Raw genomic sequence first — 18,563 nt, forward strand, 5'->3', positions numbered from 1 at the left:
TTAACCTTTATTTAACTAGGCAAGTCAGTTAAGAACAAATTCTTATTTTCAATGACGGTCTAGGAACAGTGGGTTAACTGCCTTGTTCAGGGGCAGAACGACAGATTTTTACCTTGTCAAAAAACGGCCATGTTGCAAACCAGCTTTAGGAAACCCAACTGTTGTGCTTGTCCCGCACAGCGTAGTGGGACGACCCACATTTTAATGTCACCCCACAGAAGTTTCCATTTAAAACGGTTAAGGGTTGGTTTAGGGTCGTCCCAAGGAACAGTCTTTGAATTTCCTTGTCATACATTATCAGTAGATTCTATCTCAAATGGGAGAATTGCTTTTGGTTTACCCAATTAGTTTGTATTTGAATTTGTCAGTCTTGTAAAAACGACTTTTGTTTCCACTGTATACTACAAAATTGATTGGCCAAAAGGTACAGTGACCTAAGTACAAAAAATGAGGACACAGACCAGAGTTTGAGTAATTTCTGTTTATTAGTCATTAGAGCCTTCAGTCTGAGAACCAATCGTGATGATCCAATCAGATAGACCTCCCCCCAACCAACCAGCATGCAGTTGACACCCCAAATCCTGACCAATCTCACTCCCTAGCTGCTCTGCTTCACAGAACCTTGTTTAGCTGAACCTAGAGCCAGGTCTGCTGGAGATGCTGTATGCAAGAATAAGATTACAGAAAGTCTGCATCTCAAATGACACCCATTACCTATATAGTGCACTACTTTAGTAGCCACCTCTGACCATTGGTCAAAAAGTAGGGCATATTGAGTCATCTACAACAGGGTCTCCCAAACTCGGCCCCCCCCCCCCCCAGGTGCACGTTTTGGTTTTTGCCCTAGCACTACACAGATAATTCAATTAGCCAACTCATCATCAAGCTTTGATTCTTTGAATCAGCTGTGTAGTATTGGGGAAAAATCAAAACGTGCACCCATTGGGGGCCCCAGGTTCGCGTTTGGGAAACTCTGATCTACAAGGTATAAAGTGTCATTTGGAATGCAGACAGACTACAGTAAGACTATATATGTAATGTGACTGAGCTTTATACTGGTTCAGTCTGACCAGAAGAAGCTGCTTCACACACACCCTTCTAGGTGTGAAGTAAATCATCATCCCATGAAGAACAATTAAGATAAATCATAAACCCAGAGTAAGAACATAGTGTGTTTGAGAAGCAGAGAGCAACCCTGTAGTTAGCATGACTGCTGCTAGAGAGGGTGCTGCTACTGTCTGCGGACACACACAGTCACACATACACATGAAGCAGTCCCCACTAGTTGATCAGTTGGCCTTGGAAGGTGGTGAGAAGTGAAGGGGGTTTGGGGATTAGCCCTTGCTGGGTGAAAGGGGGGTTTACACACACACACACACACACAAATACTCACACCCAGTACTGGGCTTCCAACTCCATTAAGCAAAGAGCTCTGGGGGGGGGGGGGAACAGCCTGCTACATGCTAACCAGAGGGATGGGGGGGCACTTCTTTTAGCCACACCTCCTGAGTGCAGTCAGCTACAGAAGGCCCACCCAGCCAGCTAGCTGCCATGACGATAGCACGCAGACACACACACACACACACACACAGGAGATACAGTTGAGCCATGGACACACACACTTATCACAAACACATTCTCTCTTTATAAACACGAATGCCTGAAGTTTTAAAAGTCTTCATGACACAGTCTGACATCTTTCTCCAGCAGTCATTACTCCTGTCCTCCACTCTCCTCTACATCCATCCCACCTATGTTCTCCATCCCCTTGTCAGCCTCCTTCTGTTCATCACAGCAGAAACAAAGAGAGAGACATTAAAACAGTAATTTACACTGAGTATACAAAACATTAAGAACATGCTCTTTCCATAACATAGGCTAACCAGGTGAAAGCTATGATCCCTTATTGATGTCACTTGTTGAATCCACTTCAGTGTAGATGAAGGGGGGGAGACAGGTAAAAGAAGGATTTTTAAGCCTCGAGACAGTTGAGACAAGGATTGTGTATGTATGCAATTCAGAGGGTAAGACAAAATATTTAAGTGCCTTGGAAAAGGGTGTGGTAGTAGCTGCCAGGCACACTGGTTTGAGTATGTCAAGAACTGCAATGCTGCTGGGTTTTTCACGCTCAACAGTTTCCCGTGTGTATCAAGAATGGTCCACCACCCAAAGGACATCTAGCCAACTTGACAACTGTGGGAAGCATTGGAGTCAACATGGCCAGCATCCATGTGGAACACTTTCTTATACGACGCTAAGTGTGGGTTAATCTGTTCTGATGTCTCTCCAGTATTCCATCTCAACTCACCTTGGGGCTAGGGGAAGAGTTTAATCTGTAGGAGCTAGGGGAAGTGTTGCGTGGCTAAAGGAAATGTGTAGTGTGTTGGCTGTTTGACTCACCTTGGCGTCTCTCTCTGCGAACTTCTGGAACATGTTGGCGTAGAGCCTCTTGTCCTTCTCATGCTGCTCCTTAATCTGTTTCTGGCACAGAGCCACCTGGGAGGGCAGACAGAGAGCCCCGGATCAGACAAACAGCAAGGAGAGATGGACATCCAGATGAAAGGAGAGGGAAGTTTAGACAAGGCACACAAAGACTATTCTAGTGCAGTACCTGGCTCTTGGCGGCCTTGTTGCTAGGATAAAGTTGGGTGACGCGCTGGAAGTCTGCTCTCGCCCTATCAAACTCCTTCATGGCAAACAGTGCCTCCCCCCTCCGGAAAAGAGCCTTTTCATTGGATTCGTCTAGCTCCAGGGCCTTCGCACACATGCGAGAGAGAGCAGAAACCAAAAGTAAGTGGGGGAATAGGTTTGGTGTGGAATATTTAGGAAGTCAGATATGTTCAGATACAGTCAGGTCAGGTGTGTGTGTCTCCTAATCGAGTCTGTGTGTACCTTGTCACAGTTGTCGAAGGCAGAGCTTGGTTCCTGAAGCTTGATGAAGCACATGGCCAGGTTGAGGTGAGCAGCCAATCGCAGGGCTTTAGCTTTCTGGTCCTCCCCCTCGGGCAAACTTGATTCATTCTCCAGCCATGACACAATCCTCTTATACTGGACAGACGCTTGGCGATGCTTCCCTTCCTACACACACACACACACGTTATACTAAACAAGCTCACACAGTCTCACGTCAGAATTATACATTCATCCAGGTTTCTCAAACGTCAAGTGTTTAAGGTTATCTCCGAAATCTTAAAGTTAGGCATTAACTCCAAATGGTTAAGGTAAGGGTTAAGGTTTGAGATAGGCTTAAAACAAAATTCTAAAAAACAATTTTCCATCGCTGCTGGATTCAAACATGCAACCTTTTGCACCAGAGGCAGACGCTTAAACCCATCCACCAACCCCACCGCCCTAGCAAAAATAACACTTAAAGGCAACAGCGCGTTTCCACATCATCTCCCGACATCCTCAGACATGGCTGGATGTCTAATACTGACTTGTATCACGGGTGACCTGGCTAGTTATACTGCACTGCTGCTTGAAGCTACTTCTCTCCACCCACACACAGGTAGCCTAGCGGTTAAGAACCTGTCGATGTGCCCTTGAGCAAGGTACTTAATCCTAATTGCTCCTGTATGTCTCTCTGGATCTGCTAAATGACTAAAATCTAAACCTTGAAGTACTGTGTTCCTTTCTCCTTGATGATGATGCTCTGCTCCAGTTTCTCTGCTGAGTTCATCTCCCAAGATTCCTTGGCCTGGGGAACAGCAAATGCTTCAGTCAGCCAGCAAATCACCTCTCAAAACACCAGACTCATCTGGGGCACACTTAGTAGGCAAACAGTTTGGAAATGTCACAAATAAAATGCCTAAGGCATGTCTCTGGACAGGACCCTCTGGTTGATATTGCTAAAGGGTGAGGGGTCATACCTTCTCGAAGGTGGTCAGTTTGAGTTTGTACTGCAGAGTGGCTCCACCAGGAATACTGTACTTGCTGCTTCCTATGTTTCCATAGCCATACCTACACACACACACACACGTAGAAATTCATATCGACACACACTACAATTAGATATCCATACATACACAGCCACACAACTCAGCCAATATACCCAGAGAACACACCATTATACATTTCTCAAAATAACAACATAGTATGTAGACTAGGTTTGTAATGTGTGTGTGTGTGTATTACTTGGGTTTGATGATGAAGAGTGACTCCTCTCCCTGTTCCATGGCGGTCAGGGCTTTCTCCACTCCACTTGGCAGACCCAGACTCTTTCCATCTCCCAACTCAAACTTCAGCTCCCTCTGGTCAAAGACCTTGCCCTCACAGCTGCCCTCCACACACACTGCAGGGGAAAGAGACAGAGAAAGGTGTGAGAGCTTGTAGCCTGTACAGTTGGTCTTAGTTTGGAATATCCCTGTTCCTTTTTGATGATGATGATGTTTGTGTGTGTACCTTCTACGGCAGCTCCTTCATTAGGTTTGGAGTATCCCGCTCCCTTAGTGATGATGCGACGGATGATTCCTCCATCCTCTCCCTCAGTGATGTCCTCCCCTCGAAACTCAAACAGCTCCACCTAACACACACACAAAACATCCATTTAAGCACTCAGTCACACACGTCAATGTTGACACCGAATGTTTACCTAAAACAGACAGATTACCTGGAAGACAAGAGTAGCATTGGGGGGTATCTTCGGGGGGCTGCCGGCGGTGCCGTAGGCGTACTCTGGTTTACAGATCAGCTGGCTAATCTCTCCTACTTTCATAGTAGCCACTCCCAGGTCCCACGCCTTAATTACCTGACCTACACACACACACACACACACACACACACACGTCAAATGTCTTGATCACCTGGCTTGTACTTCGACACACACACACACACACACACACACACACACACACACACACACACACACACACACACCTTTGCCCAGCTCAAAGGAGAACTTCTCTCCTCGTTCGCGACTGGAGTCAAATGGGGTTCCATCCAGCAGCGTGCCAACATAGTGAACAAACACCTTGTCCCCCGTCATAGGCAGCTCTGTCCCTGTGCCCTCTTGCTTCACCAACTACAGATGTAGGGGAGGGAGAGAGGGAAAGAGCGACAGTGAAGGTTAGTTGTGCTGTAGCAGTGTATGACATAGTCTGTCTGTGGTAGTGTTTGGTATTTTATTAGGATCCCCAAAAGCAGCAGCTACTCTTCCTGGTGTCCACACAAACCATAACATAATACAGAACATTAAATAGACAACATCTCAAGGACAGAACTACATCAATTAAAAAAAGTATGTAAAAAAACAGCACACGTAGCCTACATATCAATACATACAAACTATCTAGCTCAAATAGGGGAGAGGCGTTGTGCAGTGAGGTGTTTCTTTATCATTTTTTTTTTTTTTAAACCAGGTGTGCTCTTCATTTGAACAATATAAGATGGAAGACAGTTCCATGCAATAATGGCTCTATATAATACTGTACGCTTTCTGGAATTTGTTTGGGATTTGGGGACTGTGAAAAGCTAACGTCAAGTAATTTAGTCTCCTCAACTTGTTCAACAGCCATACCATTCATTACCAGATTCAGCTGAGGTCTAGCACTTAAGGAATGATTTGTACCAAATACAATGCGCTTAGTTTTAGAGATGTTCAGGACCAGTTTATTACTGGCCACCCATTCCAAAACAGACTGCAACTCTTTGTGGTCGAATCATCTTTATGGTTGAATCATCAACATACATGGACACACGTTTTGTTTAATGCCAGTGGCAGGTCATTAGTAAAAATAGAAAAGATTAGAGGGCCTAGAGAACCGTCCTGCGGTACACCACACTTTACATGTTTGATATTAGAAAGGCTTCCATTAAAGAAAACCCTTTGAGTTCTATTAGATCAACATCTCTGAAGCCACGATGTGGCAGAGGTTGAAAAGCCATAACACCATTGTTTTCTTAACAACAGGGTTTGGTCAATAATATCAAATGCTTGAAATCTAACAGTACAGCTCCCACAATCTTATTACTATCAATTTCTTTCAACCAATCATCAGTCATTTGTGTCAGTGTTGAGAAATAGCATGGTGTTTGGTCAAACACCATTCTTTCCAACCGTTTGCTAAGAGCTGGCAGCAAGCTTATATAGGTCTGCTGTTAGAACCAGTAAAGCCTGCTTACTATTGCTTCCCTCCAGGCCCGAGGACAAATATACTGCTCAAAAAATAAAGGGAACACTTAAACAACACATCCTAGATCTGAATGAAAGAAATAATCTTATTAAATACTTTTTTCTTTACATAGTTGAATGTGCTGACAACAAAATCACACAAAAATAAATCAATGGAAATCCAATTTATCAACCCATAGAGGTCTGGATTTGGAGTCACACTCAAAATTAAAGTGGAAAACCACACTACAGGCTGATCCAACTTTGATGTAATGTCCTTAAAACAAGTCAAAATGAGGCTCAGTAGTGTGTGTGGCCTCCACGTGCCTGTATGACCTCCCCACAACGCCTGGGCATGCTCCTGATGAGGTGGCGGATAGTCTCCTGAGGGATCTCCTCCCAGACCTGGACTAAAGCATCCGCCAACTCCTGGACAGTCTGTGGTGCAACGTGGCGTTGGTGGATGGAGCGAGACATGATGTCCTAGATGTGCTCAATTGGATTCAGGTCTGGGGAACGGGCGGGCCAGTCCATAGCATCAATGCCTTCCTCTTGCAGGAACTGCTGACACACTCCAGCCACATGATGTCTAGCATTGCCTTGCATTAGGAGGAACCCAGGGCCAACCGCACCAGCATATGGTCTCTCCAGGGGTCTGAGGATCTCATCTCGGTACCTAATGGCAGTCAGGCTACCTCTGGCGAGCACATGGAGGGCTGTGCGGCCCCCCAAAGAAATGCCACCCCACACCATGACTGACCCACCGCCAAACCGGTCATGCTGGAGGATGTTGCAGGCAGCAGAACGTTCTCCACGGCGTCTCCAGACTCTGTCACGTCTGTCACATGTGCTCAGTGTGAACCTGCTTTCATCTGTGAAGAGCACAGGGCGCCCGTGGCGAATTTGCCAATCTTGGTGTTCTCTGGCAAATGCCAAACGTCCTGCACGGTGTTGGGCTGTAAGCACAACCCCCACCTGTGGACGTCGGGCCCTCATACCACCCTCATGGAGTCTGTTTCTGACCGTTTGAGCAGACACATGCACATTTGTGGCCTGCTGGAGGTCATTTTGCAGGGCTCTGGCAGTGCTTCTCCTGCTCCTCCTTGCACAAAGGCGGAGGTAGCGGTCCTGCTGCTGGGTTGTTGCCCTCCTACGGCCTCCTCCACGTCTCCTGATGTACTGGCCTGTCTCCTGGTAGCGCCTCCATGCTCTGGACACTACGCTGACAGACACAGCAAACCTTCTTGCCACAGCTCGCATTGATGTGCCATCCTGGATGAGCTGCACTACCTGAGCCACTTGTGTGGGTTGTAGACTCCGTCTCATGCTACCACTAGAGTGAAAGCACCGCCAGCATTCAAAAGTGACCAAAACATCAGCCAGGAAGCATAGGAACTGAGAAGTGGTCTGTGGTCCCCACCTGCAGAACCACTCCTTTATTGGGGGTGTCTTGCTAATTGCCTATAATTTCCACCTGTTGTCTATTCCATTTGCACAACAGCATGTGAATTTTTTTGTCAATCAGTGTTGCTTCCTAAGTGGACAGTGATTTCACAGAAGTGTGATTGACTTGGAGTTACATTGTGTTGTTTAAGTGTTCCCTTTATTTTTTGGAGCAGTGTACTTTCCTCTAGGCTCAGATTAACCCTTGTGTGGTGTTCCAAGTTTTTGTTCTTCACCCAATGTTCGTGGGTCTGATGGACCCACATCATTGGGTTTTTAAAACAATACAGCCATAACAATTTACGTAAAAATACTTAACACTTAGATGTTGACTTATATCAATTACAAGCAATATACACAGCATACATGATTCATATTTGCCATTGACCTCTGCTAGTTCACATTTATCAACAAAAGCGCTATTTGTTTTTTTATCAAATTATTTTTGTGAACAAAAATCTCAAATCAAGACATTGGTTGAATAAATAATGTTTATCTTGAACAAATATAAATGAAACAAGGTTTTCATCACTATTGATGTTTATTGCTTTGAACAAACTGGAAGGACAAATTTGACATACAGTATTTTATGGAAATGATAAATGAGCCCAATTGAACACAAATTAAGGCCGGTCTACACACCACATGAGGGACAGAGTTTTACTGTGTGTGTGTGTGTGTGTGTGTGTGTGTGTGTGTGTGTGTGTGTGTGTGTGTGTTGCAAATGTATTTCTTGCACTTGATGCATGTGTCTTTCTGTCCTTCTTGGGTCCACACACATGGAAGTGATTCTTCTTGTTACTACCGGCTGCAATCTAGGATGATGAAAACACTTAGTTCAGGAATTTTACTAACATCTCACTCACATATATAAACTAAGCAAAAAAAATACATGTTGTTTTCTCACTGTCAACTGTGTTTATTTTCAGCAAACTTAACATGTGTAAATATTTGTATGAACATAACATTCAACAACAGACAAGATCCGAGATCCGGGCTCTTCGCTGGCCATGGCAGAACACTGACATTCCTGTCTTGCAGGAAATCACACACAGAACAAGCAGTATGGGTGGTGGCATTGTCATGCTGGAGGGTCATGTCAGGATGAGCCTGCAGGAAGGGTACCACATGAGGGAGGATGTCTTCCCTGTAACGCACAGCGTTGAGATTGCATGAAATGACAACAAGCTCAGTCCGATGATGCTGTGACACACTGCCCCAGACCATGACGGACCCTCTACCTCCAAAAATCGATCCCACTCCAGAGTACAGGCCTCGGTGTAACGCTCATTCCTTCGACGATAAACGCGAATCCGACCATCACCCCGGGTGAGACAAAACCGCAACTCGTCAGTGGAGAGCACTTTTTGCCAGTCCTATCTGGTCCAGCGACGGTGGGTTTGTGCCCATAGGCGACGTTGTTTCCGGTGATGTCTGGTGAGGACCTGCCTTACAACAGGCCAACAAGCCCTCAGTCCAGCCTCTCTCAGCCTATTGCGAACAGTCTGAGCACTGATGGAGGGATTGTGCATTCCTGGTGTAACTAGGGCAGTTGCTGTTGCCATCCTGTACCTGTCCCGCAGGTGTGATGTTCGGATGTACCGATCCTGTGCAGGTGTTGTTACATGTGGCCTGCCACTGCGAGGACGATCAGCTGTCTGTCCTGTCTCCCTGTTGCGCTGTCTTAAGCGTCTCACAGTCCGGACATTGCAATTTATTGCCCTGGCCACATCTGCAGTCCTCATGCCTCCTTGCAGCATGCCTAAGGCACGTTGACGCAGATGAGCAGGGACCCTGGGCATCTTTCTTTTGGTGTTTTTCAGAGTCAGTAGAAAGGCCTCTTCAGTGTCCTAAGTTTTCATAACTGTGACCTTAATTGCCTACCGTCTAAGCTGTTAGTGTATTAACGATCGTTCCACAGGTGCATGTTCATTAATTGTTTATGGTTCATTGAACATGGGAAACAGTGTTTAAACCCTTTACAATGAAGATCTGTGAAGTTAATTGGATTTTTACAAATTATCTTTGAAAGACAGGGTCCTAAAAAAGGGACGTTTCTTTTTTTGCTGAGTTTAGTTACGACATGCCAAGGTAGGCGAGTCAGACACACAACACTACTCACACTTACTTCCAGTATTGGAGCTCTTGGTTCTGTGGGTCGAGCGGATGGGGCACCAGCATCCTCCTGAATCCTCCTCACGATGGCTGCAGAAGCTGGGTTCCTTGGGATATGTTGCCTACTCGGGATTAGAGGTCTTAATAATGCCTTGCGCAGCACCTTGAGAAAGAGCCGTCTCCTCTGCAGCTTCTCTCTGTCCCAATCTGGGTTCAACGCCATCCAGATGACAAACACATTGTTCGCCGAGATGTCCAAGGTATTTAAGAATATCACAAGTGGCCAGCGTCTTTTGCAGCTGTAGTCAGTCACCAGCTTGTCTAAATTGTCCACCCCTCCTTTTGTGGCATTGTGATCCATTATGATTTCTGGTTTGATGTTCCTGGCCACAGATTCTCCCATCCCTATGTAGCGTACTCATGAGTACCACATTTTTCCCTTTAATTTGGCACATAGGACACTGGGGATGTGTCGCAAACTTAGTTGTTGAATACATGGAACAGGCCTGAGGTGGGAGCTCTTCATCTTCCAAAGTGGAAGACGCTCCTTCCACACTAGCTTCTCTCCCTCTGAGCAGAGATTATTTTTGCCATACTGATTGTGATAAGGAGCCACACATGCAAAGCTATTTATTTGTTGTGTCCCTCCCCCAATTCGCACCTGGCTGGGATAGAGTGTAAAAATAAATCTGTATTTTCCCACAATGTATCGAAATAATCTATTGTAATAATATTGCGCCGGTTACATCAAGACATTGTGTAGTTTCACACACTACAAAAAAGGTAAAGAGTGTGCGAAAAGCGGGAGACAGCACCAAGAACCTGTCTGTCTCCCTGCCTATGTGGAAACAGCAGGCCCAGGGAGGAGGAAGACAGAATGAAGGCACACAGCAAACCGTTTGGTGAATTTTTTTAACTTGTTTTCACCAACACACACTTATTACCCTCGGGTCCAGTGGACCCAAACACCACATATGTAATATAAATGTGTAGAGGGGTGCACAGTGTGCACTCAATGAAAATGTGTTATTTTACATGTTTTTCACAGAAAATGAGGCCAATGAGTCTCAGGTTGAAAAAATATTTCATTGTATCATTTATTTTAGTAAACATTGAAAATGGGTCCCACAGACCCAAACAAGGGTTAAAGATATGACAGATAGGAGTGGTTATAGAGTCAGCTACTATCCTCAGTATCTTTCCATCTAAGTAGTCAATGCCAGGAGGTTTGTCATTATTGGTCATTAACAATCATTTTTCACCCTCTCCCAAACTAACTTTACAAAATTCAAAACTTGCAATGCTTTTCTTTCATTTTTTTTATGCATGAATACAATGGCTCACTGTTCATTGTTGGCATTTCCTGCCTAAGTTTGCCCACTTTGCCAATGAAGTAATCATTAAAATAATTGCCAACATCAAATGGTTGTGATAAATACTCCATCTGATGGAGTTGAATTGATCTTTCTGCCCATAATTTTCATTTAAAAGTAATCCTACGGTTTTCCCCCCATCATTCTTTATATCATTGATCTTGGCTTCATAATACAGTTTCTTATTTTTGTTGTTGTTGAGTTTAGTCACATAAGTCTCAATATGCAGTAAGTCAGCCAGTCAGATGTGCAGCCAGACTTAGCCACTCATTTTGCCATCTCTTTCAACCATACAGTTTTTCAATTCCTCATCAATCCATGGAGGTTCTAAGAGTTCTAACAGTTCTGACAGTCAATTTCTTAACAGGTGCATGCTTACTGTATGTAGTCTAGTACTTTGGGCTGCTATTGTGTTTAGGTCTTGGGTTGTGGGCTCTAAAACTGTTCAAGAGCTGATTTATTTGTGTGATGATGTGGAAACTGTCTGAGACACCATGTGCTGCAAGTCTGCCTGTAGGGAAATACACTATGGGCCAGAATGACTGACAGTCTCTCTCTCCCACACACACACTTCTCAGTGTCAACATTGACCAGCCACACTCCCTGCAGAAATAGGATATTCAGCAGGGAAGGGTCAGGTCACCAAAACCAGAATGAGAATCTCCACCCCCCCCCCCCAAAAGCAGCTGTGGGTATCCCAAATATGGCAGGCTCTAGAAAACATCCAGGTAACCAGATATGTTTGCTGACAAACAAGAAACTATGAAATGCTTATACCCAGGTCAGAACCTTCTAGCCAAAACTAAGACACTTCTAGATCACTGCTAAGTCTGAATAGTGATGACTAGACATTTGATAGTTAGCTGCAGAAACACATAGTTCAGTGACAGTACAAACTACCTAGCAATGATAACATCTCTGATTACATGGGGAAGTGAGATGCACCCAGCTGCAACCCCACAGCAGCCTGAGACTGAAACTAGCCTGTCACTAAAACCAATACTGTCGCCATCTAATGGCCGTGGTTAATCCCTACCACATACATGTGAACTTTTCTTTCCTAGATTCCTTTCCTCACGGGTGGTCTGGGCTCCACAGTGCAAGCTTTTAAATCGCATTTGTGAATAAAAAGTAAAGTATGAACACATTTATAGTGTAGTAGCTGTTTTCAAAGTATTTCTGCCATTTTGTTTCATAGCTGGTAAATTAAATCGCACTAAGTCAAAGAACAACGAATCTTATATTTACTTGAAACGAAAGTCTACTGAAGTGAGACTTTTCCTCGCGTTACTTGGCCATTTATATTGTTTTGTTCACGAGCTAAGTTATTTTTCAACTGCTATGTTTAAGTTTCAACTGCTAGGGAAGAGAACATAAAAACTCTACTTGTCAAACTCAATCTCACAGGCACAACATGACTTGAGTCGTGTTACCGTGGTAACCCATTACCCTTAAAGGGGCAAGTGAAAATGTTTCTCATCTGTGATATTTTGGTTAAAAGACAAATTAAAACAATATCATATTTCTTACTAGTAATACATTTGTTTTAGAAACATTACAAAGCATGCTCATCCGTTTTTTGGTGTTTTGTTGGTGTAATTTTGGCCAGTAAAACATCTGAATGGCCGGTAGATTTTTTAAAATCTACCTGCCACAGTGGCTGGTGGACCAAAATGTAAATGTTATGCCCTGCCTCCTTTCCTCGAGGCCTTTCCTCTCTACTGGCCATGGTTTATCTCTACCACATATATACACTATCGTTCAAAAGTTTGGGGTCACTTAGAAATGTCTTTGTTTTTGAAAGAAAAGCTATTTTTTGGCTATTAACATCAAATTGATCAGAAATACAGTGTAGACATTGTTAATGTTGTAAATGACTTGTAGCTGGAAACGGCAGATTTTTCATGGAATGTCTACATAGGCGTACAGAGGCCCATTATCAGCAACCATCACTCATGTGTTCCAATGGCACATTGTGTTAGCTAATCCAAGTTTAGAATTTTAAAAGGCTAATTGATCATTAGAAAACGCTTTTTCAATTGTTAGCACAGCTGAAAACTTGTTCTGATTATAGAAGCAATAAAACCGGCCTTCTTTAGAGTAGTTGAGTATCTGGAGCATCAGCATTTGTGGGTTCGATTACAGGCTCAAAATGGCCAGAAACAAACTCTTCTGAAACTCATCAGTCAATCCTTGTTCTGAGAAAGGAAGGCTATTCCATGTGAGAAATTGGCAAGAAACTGAAGATCTCGTACAATGCTGTGTACTACTCCCTTCACAGAACAGCGCAAACTGGCTTCTACCAGAAGAGGAAGAGGAGTGGGAGGCCCCAGTGCACAACTGAGCAAGAGGACAAGTACATTAGAGTATGTAGTTTGAGAAACAGACGCTTCACAAGTCCTCAACTGGCAGCTTTATTAAATAGTACCCACAAAACACCAGTCTCAACGTCAACAGTGAAGAAGCTTCTCCGGGATACTAGCCTTCTAGGCAGAGTTGCAAAGAAAAAGCCATATCTCAGACTGGCCAACAAAAAGAAAAGATTAAGATGGTCAAAAGAATACAGACACTGGACAGAGGAACTCTGCCTAGAAGGCCAGCATCCCAGAGTCTCCTCTTCACTGTTGACGTTTAGACTGGTGTTTTGCGGGTACTATTTAATGTACTTGTCCTCTTGCTCAGTTGTGCACCGGGGCCTCCCACTCCTCTTTCTATTCTGGTTAGAGCCAGTTTGAGCTGTTCTATGAAGGGAGTCGTACACAGCGTTGTACAAGAGCTTCAGTTTCTTGGCAATTTCTCACATGGAATAGTCTTCATTTCTCAAAACAAGCATAGACACACAAGTTTCAGAAGAAAGGTCTTTGTTTCTGGCCATTTTGAGCCTGTAATCGAACACACAAATGCTGATGCTCCAGATACTCAACTACTCTAAAGAAGGCTAGTTTTATTGCTTCTTTAAATCAAAACATTTTTCAGCTGTGCTATCATAATTGCAAATGGGTTTTCTAATGAGCAATTAGCCTTTAAAATAATAAACTTGGATTAGCTAACACAACGTGCCATTGGAACACAGGAGTGATGGTTGCTGATAATGGGCCTCTGTACACCGATGTAGATATTCCATAACAAATCAGCTGTTTCCAGCTACAATAGTAATTTACAACATTAACAATGTCTACACTGTATTTCTGATCAATTTGATGTTATTTTAAATGGACAAAAAAATGTGCTTTCCTTTCAAAAACAAGGACATTTCTAAGTGACCACAAACTTTGAACGGTAGTCTATACGTGAACCTCTTTCCTTTACTAACTTCCATTCCTACCTCAAGTACCTCTCCTCCTTCCCCATCTCCCTTTCCTATCTCCCTTTTCCTTCTCCTCTCCTCCTTCCCTTGACCCCGTTTTTTTTTTCCTGAGTTCACAGTTGTCTTGAAAGCACGATAATCCCTACCACATACAATGCATTAAAAAAGTTCAGACCCTTTGACTTTTTCCACATTGTGTTGTGTTAGGTGCACCCTTATTCTAAAATGGACTAAATCGTTTCCCCCCCTCATCAATCTACACACAATACCCCATAATGAAAGCAAAAACTTTTGGGGGGGAAATGTTTGCAAACTTATTAAAAATAAAAACCATCACATTTACATTAGGATTTTATACCCTTTACTCAGCACCTTTGGCAGCGATTACAGCCTTGAGTCTTCTTGGGTATGACGCTACACACCTGTATTTGCGGAGTTTCTCCCATTCTTCTCTGCAGATTCTCTCAAGCTCTGTCAGGTTGGATGGGGAGTGTTGCTGCACAGCTATTTTCAGGCCTCTCCAGAGATTTTAGAACAGGTTCAAGTCCAGGCTCTTGCTGGAACATTCACGGATATTCAGAGACTTGTCCCGAAGTCACTCCTGCGTTGTCTTAGCTGTGTGCTTAGGGTTGTTGTCCTGTTGGAAGATGAACCTTCGCCCCAGTCTGAGGTCCTGAGCTGGTTTTCATCAAGGATCTCTCCGTACTTCGCGCCGTTCATATTTCCCTCGATGCTGACTAGTCTCCCACTCCCTGCTGCTGAAAAACATCCCCACAGCATGATGCTGCCATCACCATGCTTCACCGTAGGGATGGTGCCAGGTTTCCTCCAGACTTGACGCTTGGCATTCAGGCCAAAGAGCTCAATCTTTGCTTCATCAGACCAGATAATCTTGTTTCCCATGGTCTGAGAGTCATTTAGGTGCCTTTTGGCAAACACCAAGCGGGCTGTCATGTGCCTTTTACCAAGGAATGGCTTCTGTCTGGCCACTCTGCCATAAAGACCTGATTGGTGGAGTGCTGCAGAGATGGTTGTCCTTCTGGAAGGTTCTCCCCTCTTCAGAGGAACTCAGGAACTCAGTCAGAGTGACCTTTGGGTTCTTGATCGCCTCCCTGACCAAGGCCCTCTCCCCCGATTGCTCAGTTTGCCGGGCAGCCAGCTCTAGCAAGAGTCTTGGTGGTTCCAAACTTCTTCCATTTAAGAATGATGGAGGCCACTGTGGTCTTGGGGACCTTCAATGCTGCAGAATTTCTTTGGTACCCTTCCCCAGATCTGTGCTGACACAATTCGATCTCAGAGCTCTACTGACAATTCTTTTAACCTCATGGCTTGGTTTTTGCTCTGACATGTACTGTCAACTGCACCACTCGGTAGGCCCTCACTGGCTTATTTACAAAATTACACTGATTGGTCCAAGGGGGGAATTGCATCATTCGTGAGAGAATGAAATGTATACTGTAGTATAGTTTTATGTTGTTCTTGATACCATATCTTGTTTGGAGGTTTTTTGACCTTTGTCACATCTATGCTAATATAGCAAAAATTCGCAAGCTAGCCAACCAACAACTGTAACGATGTATTTAAACAACCAACCTATGAAGACATAAAATGCGCAGTTTGAGCTACTCCGGGAAGCGACATTGCAGGCTAGCTCAGTGCTGCCCCCTTATCTCAAGTCCAAAGCTGACCGGGGTACTGCAGGCTGCCATTAGCTACTAAATGATCATCCTGTGTGCGATTTTTATAAGATTTTTTATATAAATTGGTTCAAGGACATACATCTGGTGTAATATAAAATATTGGTAGCATTACTATAATGGTAGGCTGAACAATAGAACGAGTCAAAATTCACCCAAGGCTTTAAAATGGCAAAAGAACGTTGGCTAAGCTGGAACACTAGCGCGAGCCCATAGCAATTGAATGGAATCGAACGGTCGCTGAGCCTCTTCTGACTGGAGTGATGCTTGGAATTCCTTTTCACCTAAATGGCACAAAGAAATGTAGCCCTTTTTATTTTACTACTACCATCTGTTCATAGGACGAAACTGAAAAATAACAACTTGTGTAGAAAGTAAACATCCTCACCTCGATGGTGTGCTTATGTCTGCATAATGAGGAAGTAAGAAAAAAATGGCAACTTTGACTATTTCTGGTCTAGCGATCGATGACTGCAGAGTACACTGCCCAACCGTATGTAATTAGAAAGAGATTATCCTGACTAAAATGGTGTCCAACTTGAAAAATATACCAGCATGCCTCTCCATAGGAAAACAAAGGGAGAGGCTCAACGTTCCAAGGGCAAAAGGTATTCCGGAGCTAGTGTTTGATGACAGCTGAGTACGCTGCCTTACATAATTAGAAAGAGGGGGTTCTCATGTTTAAATGGTGACCGACTTGAAAAAAAAGAAAATATACATATTGCAAGATATTTGGCGAAATAGACAGACATACCTATATTTCCCTACAGTAAACAATGGGACGACCTCAAAGTTCCATGAGTATTTTTTTGTTGTTGTTTACATTTTAACTACCAGCAATGTGGGCAGGTCTCATTGACAACAATAACAAAGCAGCCATTGTGACATAGAACAATAAACTGGGAATAGAACCTTCGGAAGGAGAGTTGGTGCCACGGTGCACAATAGAACAAACTAATAGGCACTGGCAGGTTGAAAAATGCCCTAAAATAAGGCCTGTTTTTTCGTGATTACTTCAAAACTACGGCAAGCAGCTGGGACATATGGTAACATTGTGAAACTGGGCTCCACGGCAGATGCAATGAACTGGGGGGCAGGTAGCCTAGTGGTTTGGGCCAGAAACCGAAAGGTTTCTAGATCGAATCCCTGAGCTGACAAGAAACTGTCCTTCTGCCCCTGAACAAGGCAATTAACCACTGTTCCTAGGCCGTCATTTTAAATAAGAAGTTGTTCTTAACTGACTTGCCTAGTTAAATAAAAAGGTTAAATAAAAATACATAAACTAGTTATTAGAAAAAAGCATTGTTAAAAATGTCATGTGTCCAGCCTAACAATGCCTGCAGTACCGTGGTCGGCATTGAACTTCGTGGCTTCAATGCGAGGGTTGCAGTCATTCTCCCCTGGGTTAACCACAGCCAGTAGTTGGCGATATTATGGTTTTCCTGACTGGGTAGTTTTAGTCACAGGCTGCTGCGGGGCTGCACCTGGTTACTACTGGGGGAAGATGGGGCTGGTGGAGAAGCAAGCATGTTCGAGGAGACGTCAGCCAGTTAGCTAACGTTAGTTAAGTTTAGCCAGCAGATATAACTACTGTAGCAAACCCCAAATGTTGCATATAGATCATGGACTGCGCTGCAAAATCTCACTAATCTAAATTACCCTACTGTAGCCAACTGACCAAAATATTTTAGCATTTTTCTTCAGTCAAGCTTGCTAGGTAGCTGGTTATGCCATTCAATGAATTGCTATTGGCTAGATAGCGAGCATGCTAACGCTAGCTTGTTGGCTCGCTAGGGTTTCCACTAGTTAACACAGCTGCAAAGTCAACATGGGCGATATCGTACAAATTCATGACAACAAAAATTTGCTTTTTGGTCTTAAATTAAGGTTAGGTTTAGGTGTAAGGCTGGCAGCGTGGTTAGGATTAAAATCACATTTTAAGAAGATAAATGTTAGAAACAGGCGGGGTTTAAGACTTTGTGGCCGTGGTAACTAGTTAGTTCAGTTACCTTTAAAACCCCTCCATCTTTCTTCTGCGTGATATCCTCTCCCTCCATTGGTAATGGGATATTCTGTCCTTCGTTGGTCACCTCTTCCGCAGTCATAGCCCCGGAGCACTTCTTTCTGCAAACCTCTCCTTCTCAACTAGCTGACGTTAACTAGCAAACCACACAACTGCACGTTTCGACTGCCTAGATTAGAACTAGCTACCAACTAAGGTTCTGCAGGAGAGCTGCGCCACAAATCAAAGCTAACGCGCTTGATGGCTATAAGAATCAGCTTTTCTCGTTAGCTATATTTTGGGTTTGCACTTTTAGTGCCAAATTACGCTGATGTCAATCGCTGTGTACCAGTCTCCAAACTGATGGTGTGCCGTTGAGTTGCTTAGCTAGCTAATAAGTCCAGAGGTCCACTTTGCTGTGTTGCTTGCGTGTTTCTCTGTCTAGCATCTGACAGTTGTCTAGGCTGCTAGCATCTGGAAGAAGGGCCGAGAACTTTCGATACGCTGCAAAGGGGGG

The 18,563-nt window shown here is 44.0% G+C and overlaps 1 protein-coding gene across 1 annotated transcript; it reads right to left on the bottom strand.

The window, feature by feature from the left end:
* Positions 1 to 466: 466 nt before the first annotated feature.
* Positions 467 to 18,541, bottom strand: LOC115196698 (peptidyl-prolyl cis-trans isomerase FKBP4). The gene is made up of 11 exons (XM_029757537.1): positions 18,054 to 18,541; positions 4,876 to 5,020; positions 4,610 to 4,752; positions 4,402 to 4,522; positions 4,135 to 4,291; positions 3,870 to 3,960; positions 3,614 to 3,697; positions 2,893 to 3,078; positions 2,612 to 2,755; positions 2,401 to 2,496; positions 467 to 1,782 (listed from the first exon to the last, which is right to left on the bottom strand). Exons 1-11 carry the CDS (start codon positions 18,147 to 18,149, stop codon positions 1,714 to 1,716), a joined length of 1,332 nt encoding a protein of 443 aa, XP_029613397.1. The 5' UTR covers positions 18,150 to 18,541; the 3' UTR covers positions 467 to 1,713.
* Between the last annotated feature and the right edge of the window lie 22 nt (positions 18,542 to 18,563).

This window comes from Salmo trutta, chromosome 7, assembly GCF_901001165.1.
Source record: "Salmo trutta chromosome 7, fSalTru1.1, whole genome shotgun sequence".
NCBI classification, from domain to species: Eukaryota; Metazoa; Chordata; class Actinopteri; order Salmoniformes; family Salmonidae; genus Salmo; species Salmo trutta.

Excerpts from the sequence above, each read along its gene's own strand:
- LOC115196698 (XM_029757537.1), bottom strand. The coding sequence starts at position 18,149 with ATGACTGCGGAAGAGGTGACCAACGAAGGACAGAATATCCCATTACCA. Across the intron at positions 4,523-4,609 it reads ATGCTACTCTTGTCTTCCAG|GTGGAGCTGTTTGAGTTTCG; the intron begins GTAATCTGTCTG and ends TGTGTGTGTTAG. Across the intron at positions 4,292-4,401 it reads TGAAGGAGCTGCCGTAGAAG|TGTGTGTGGAGGGCAGCTGT; the intron begins GTACACACACAA and ends TTTCCCCTGCAG.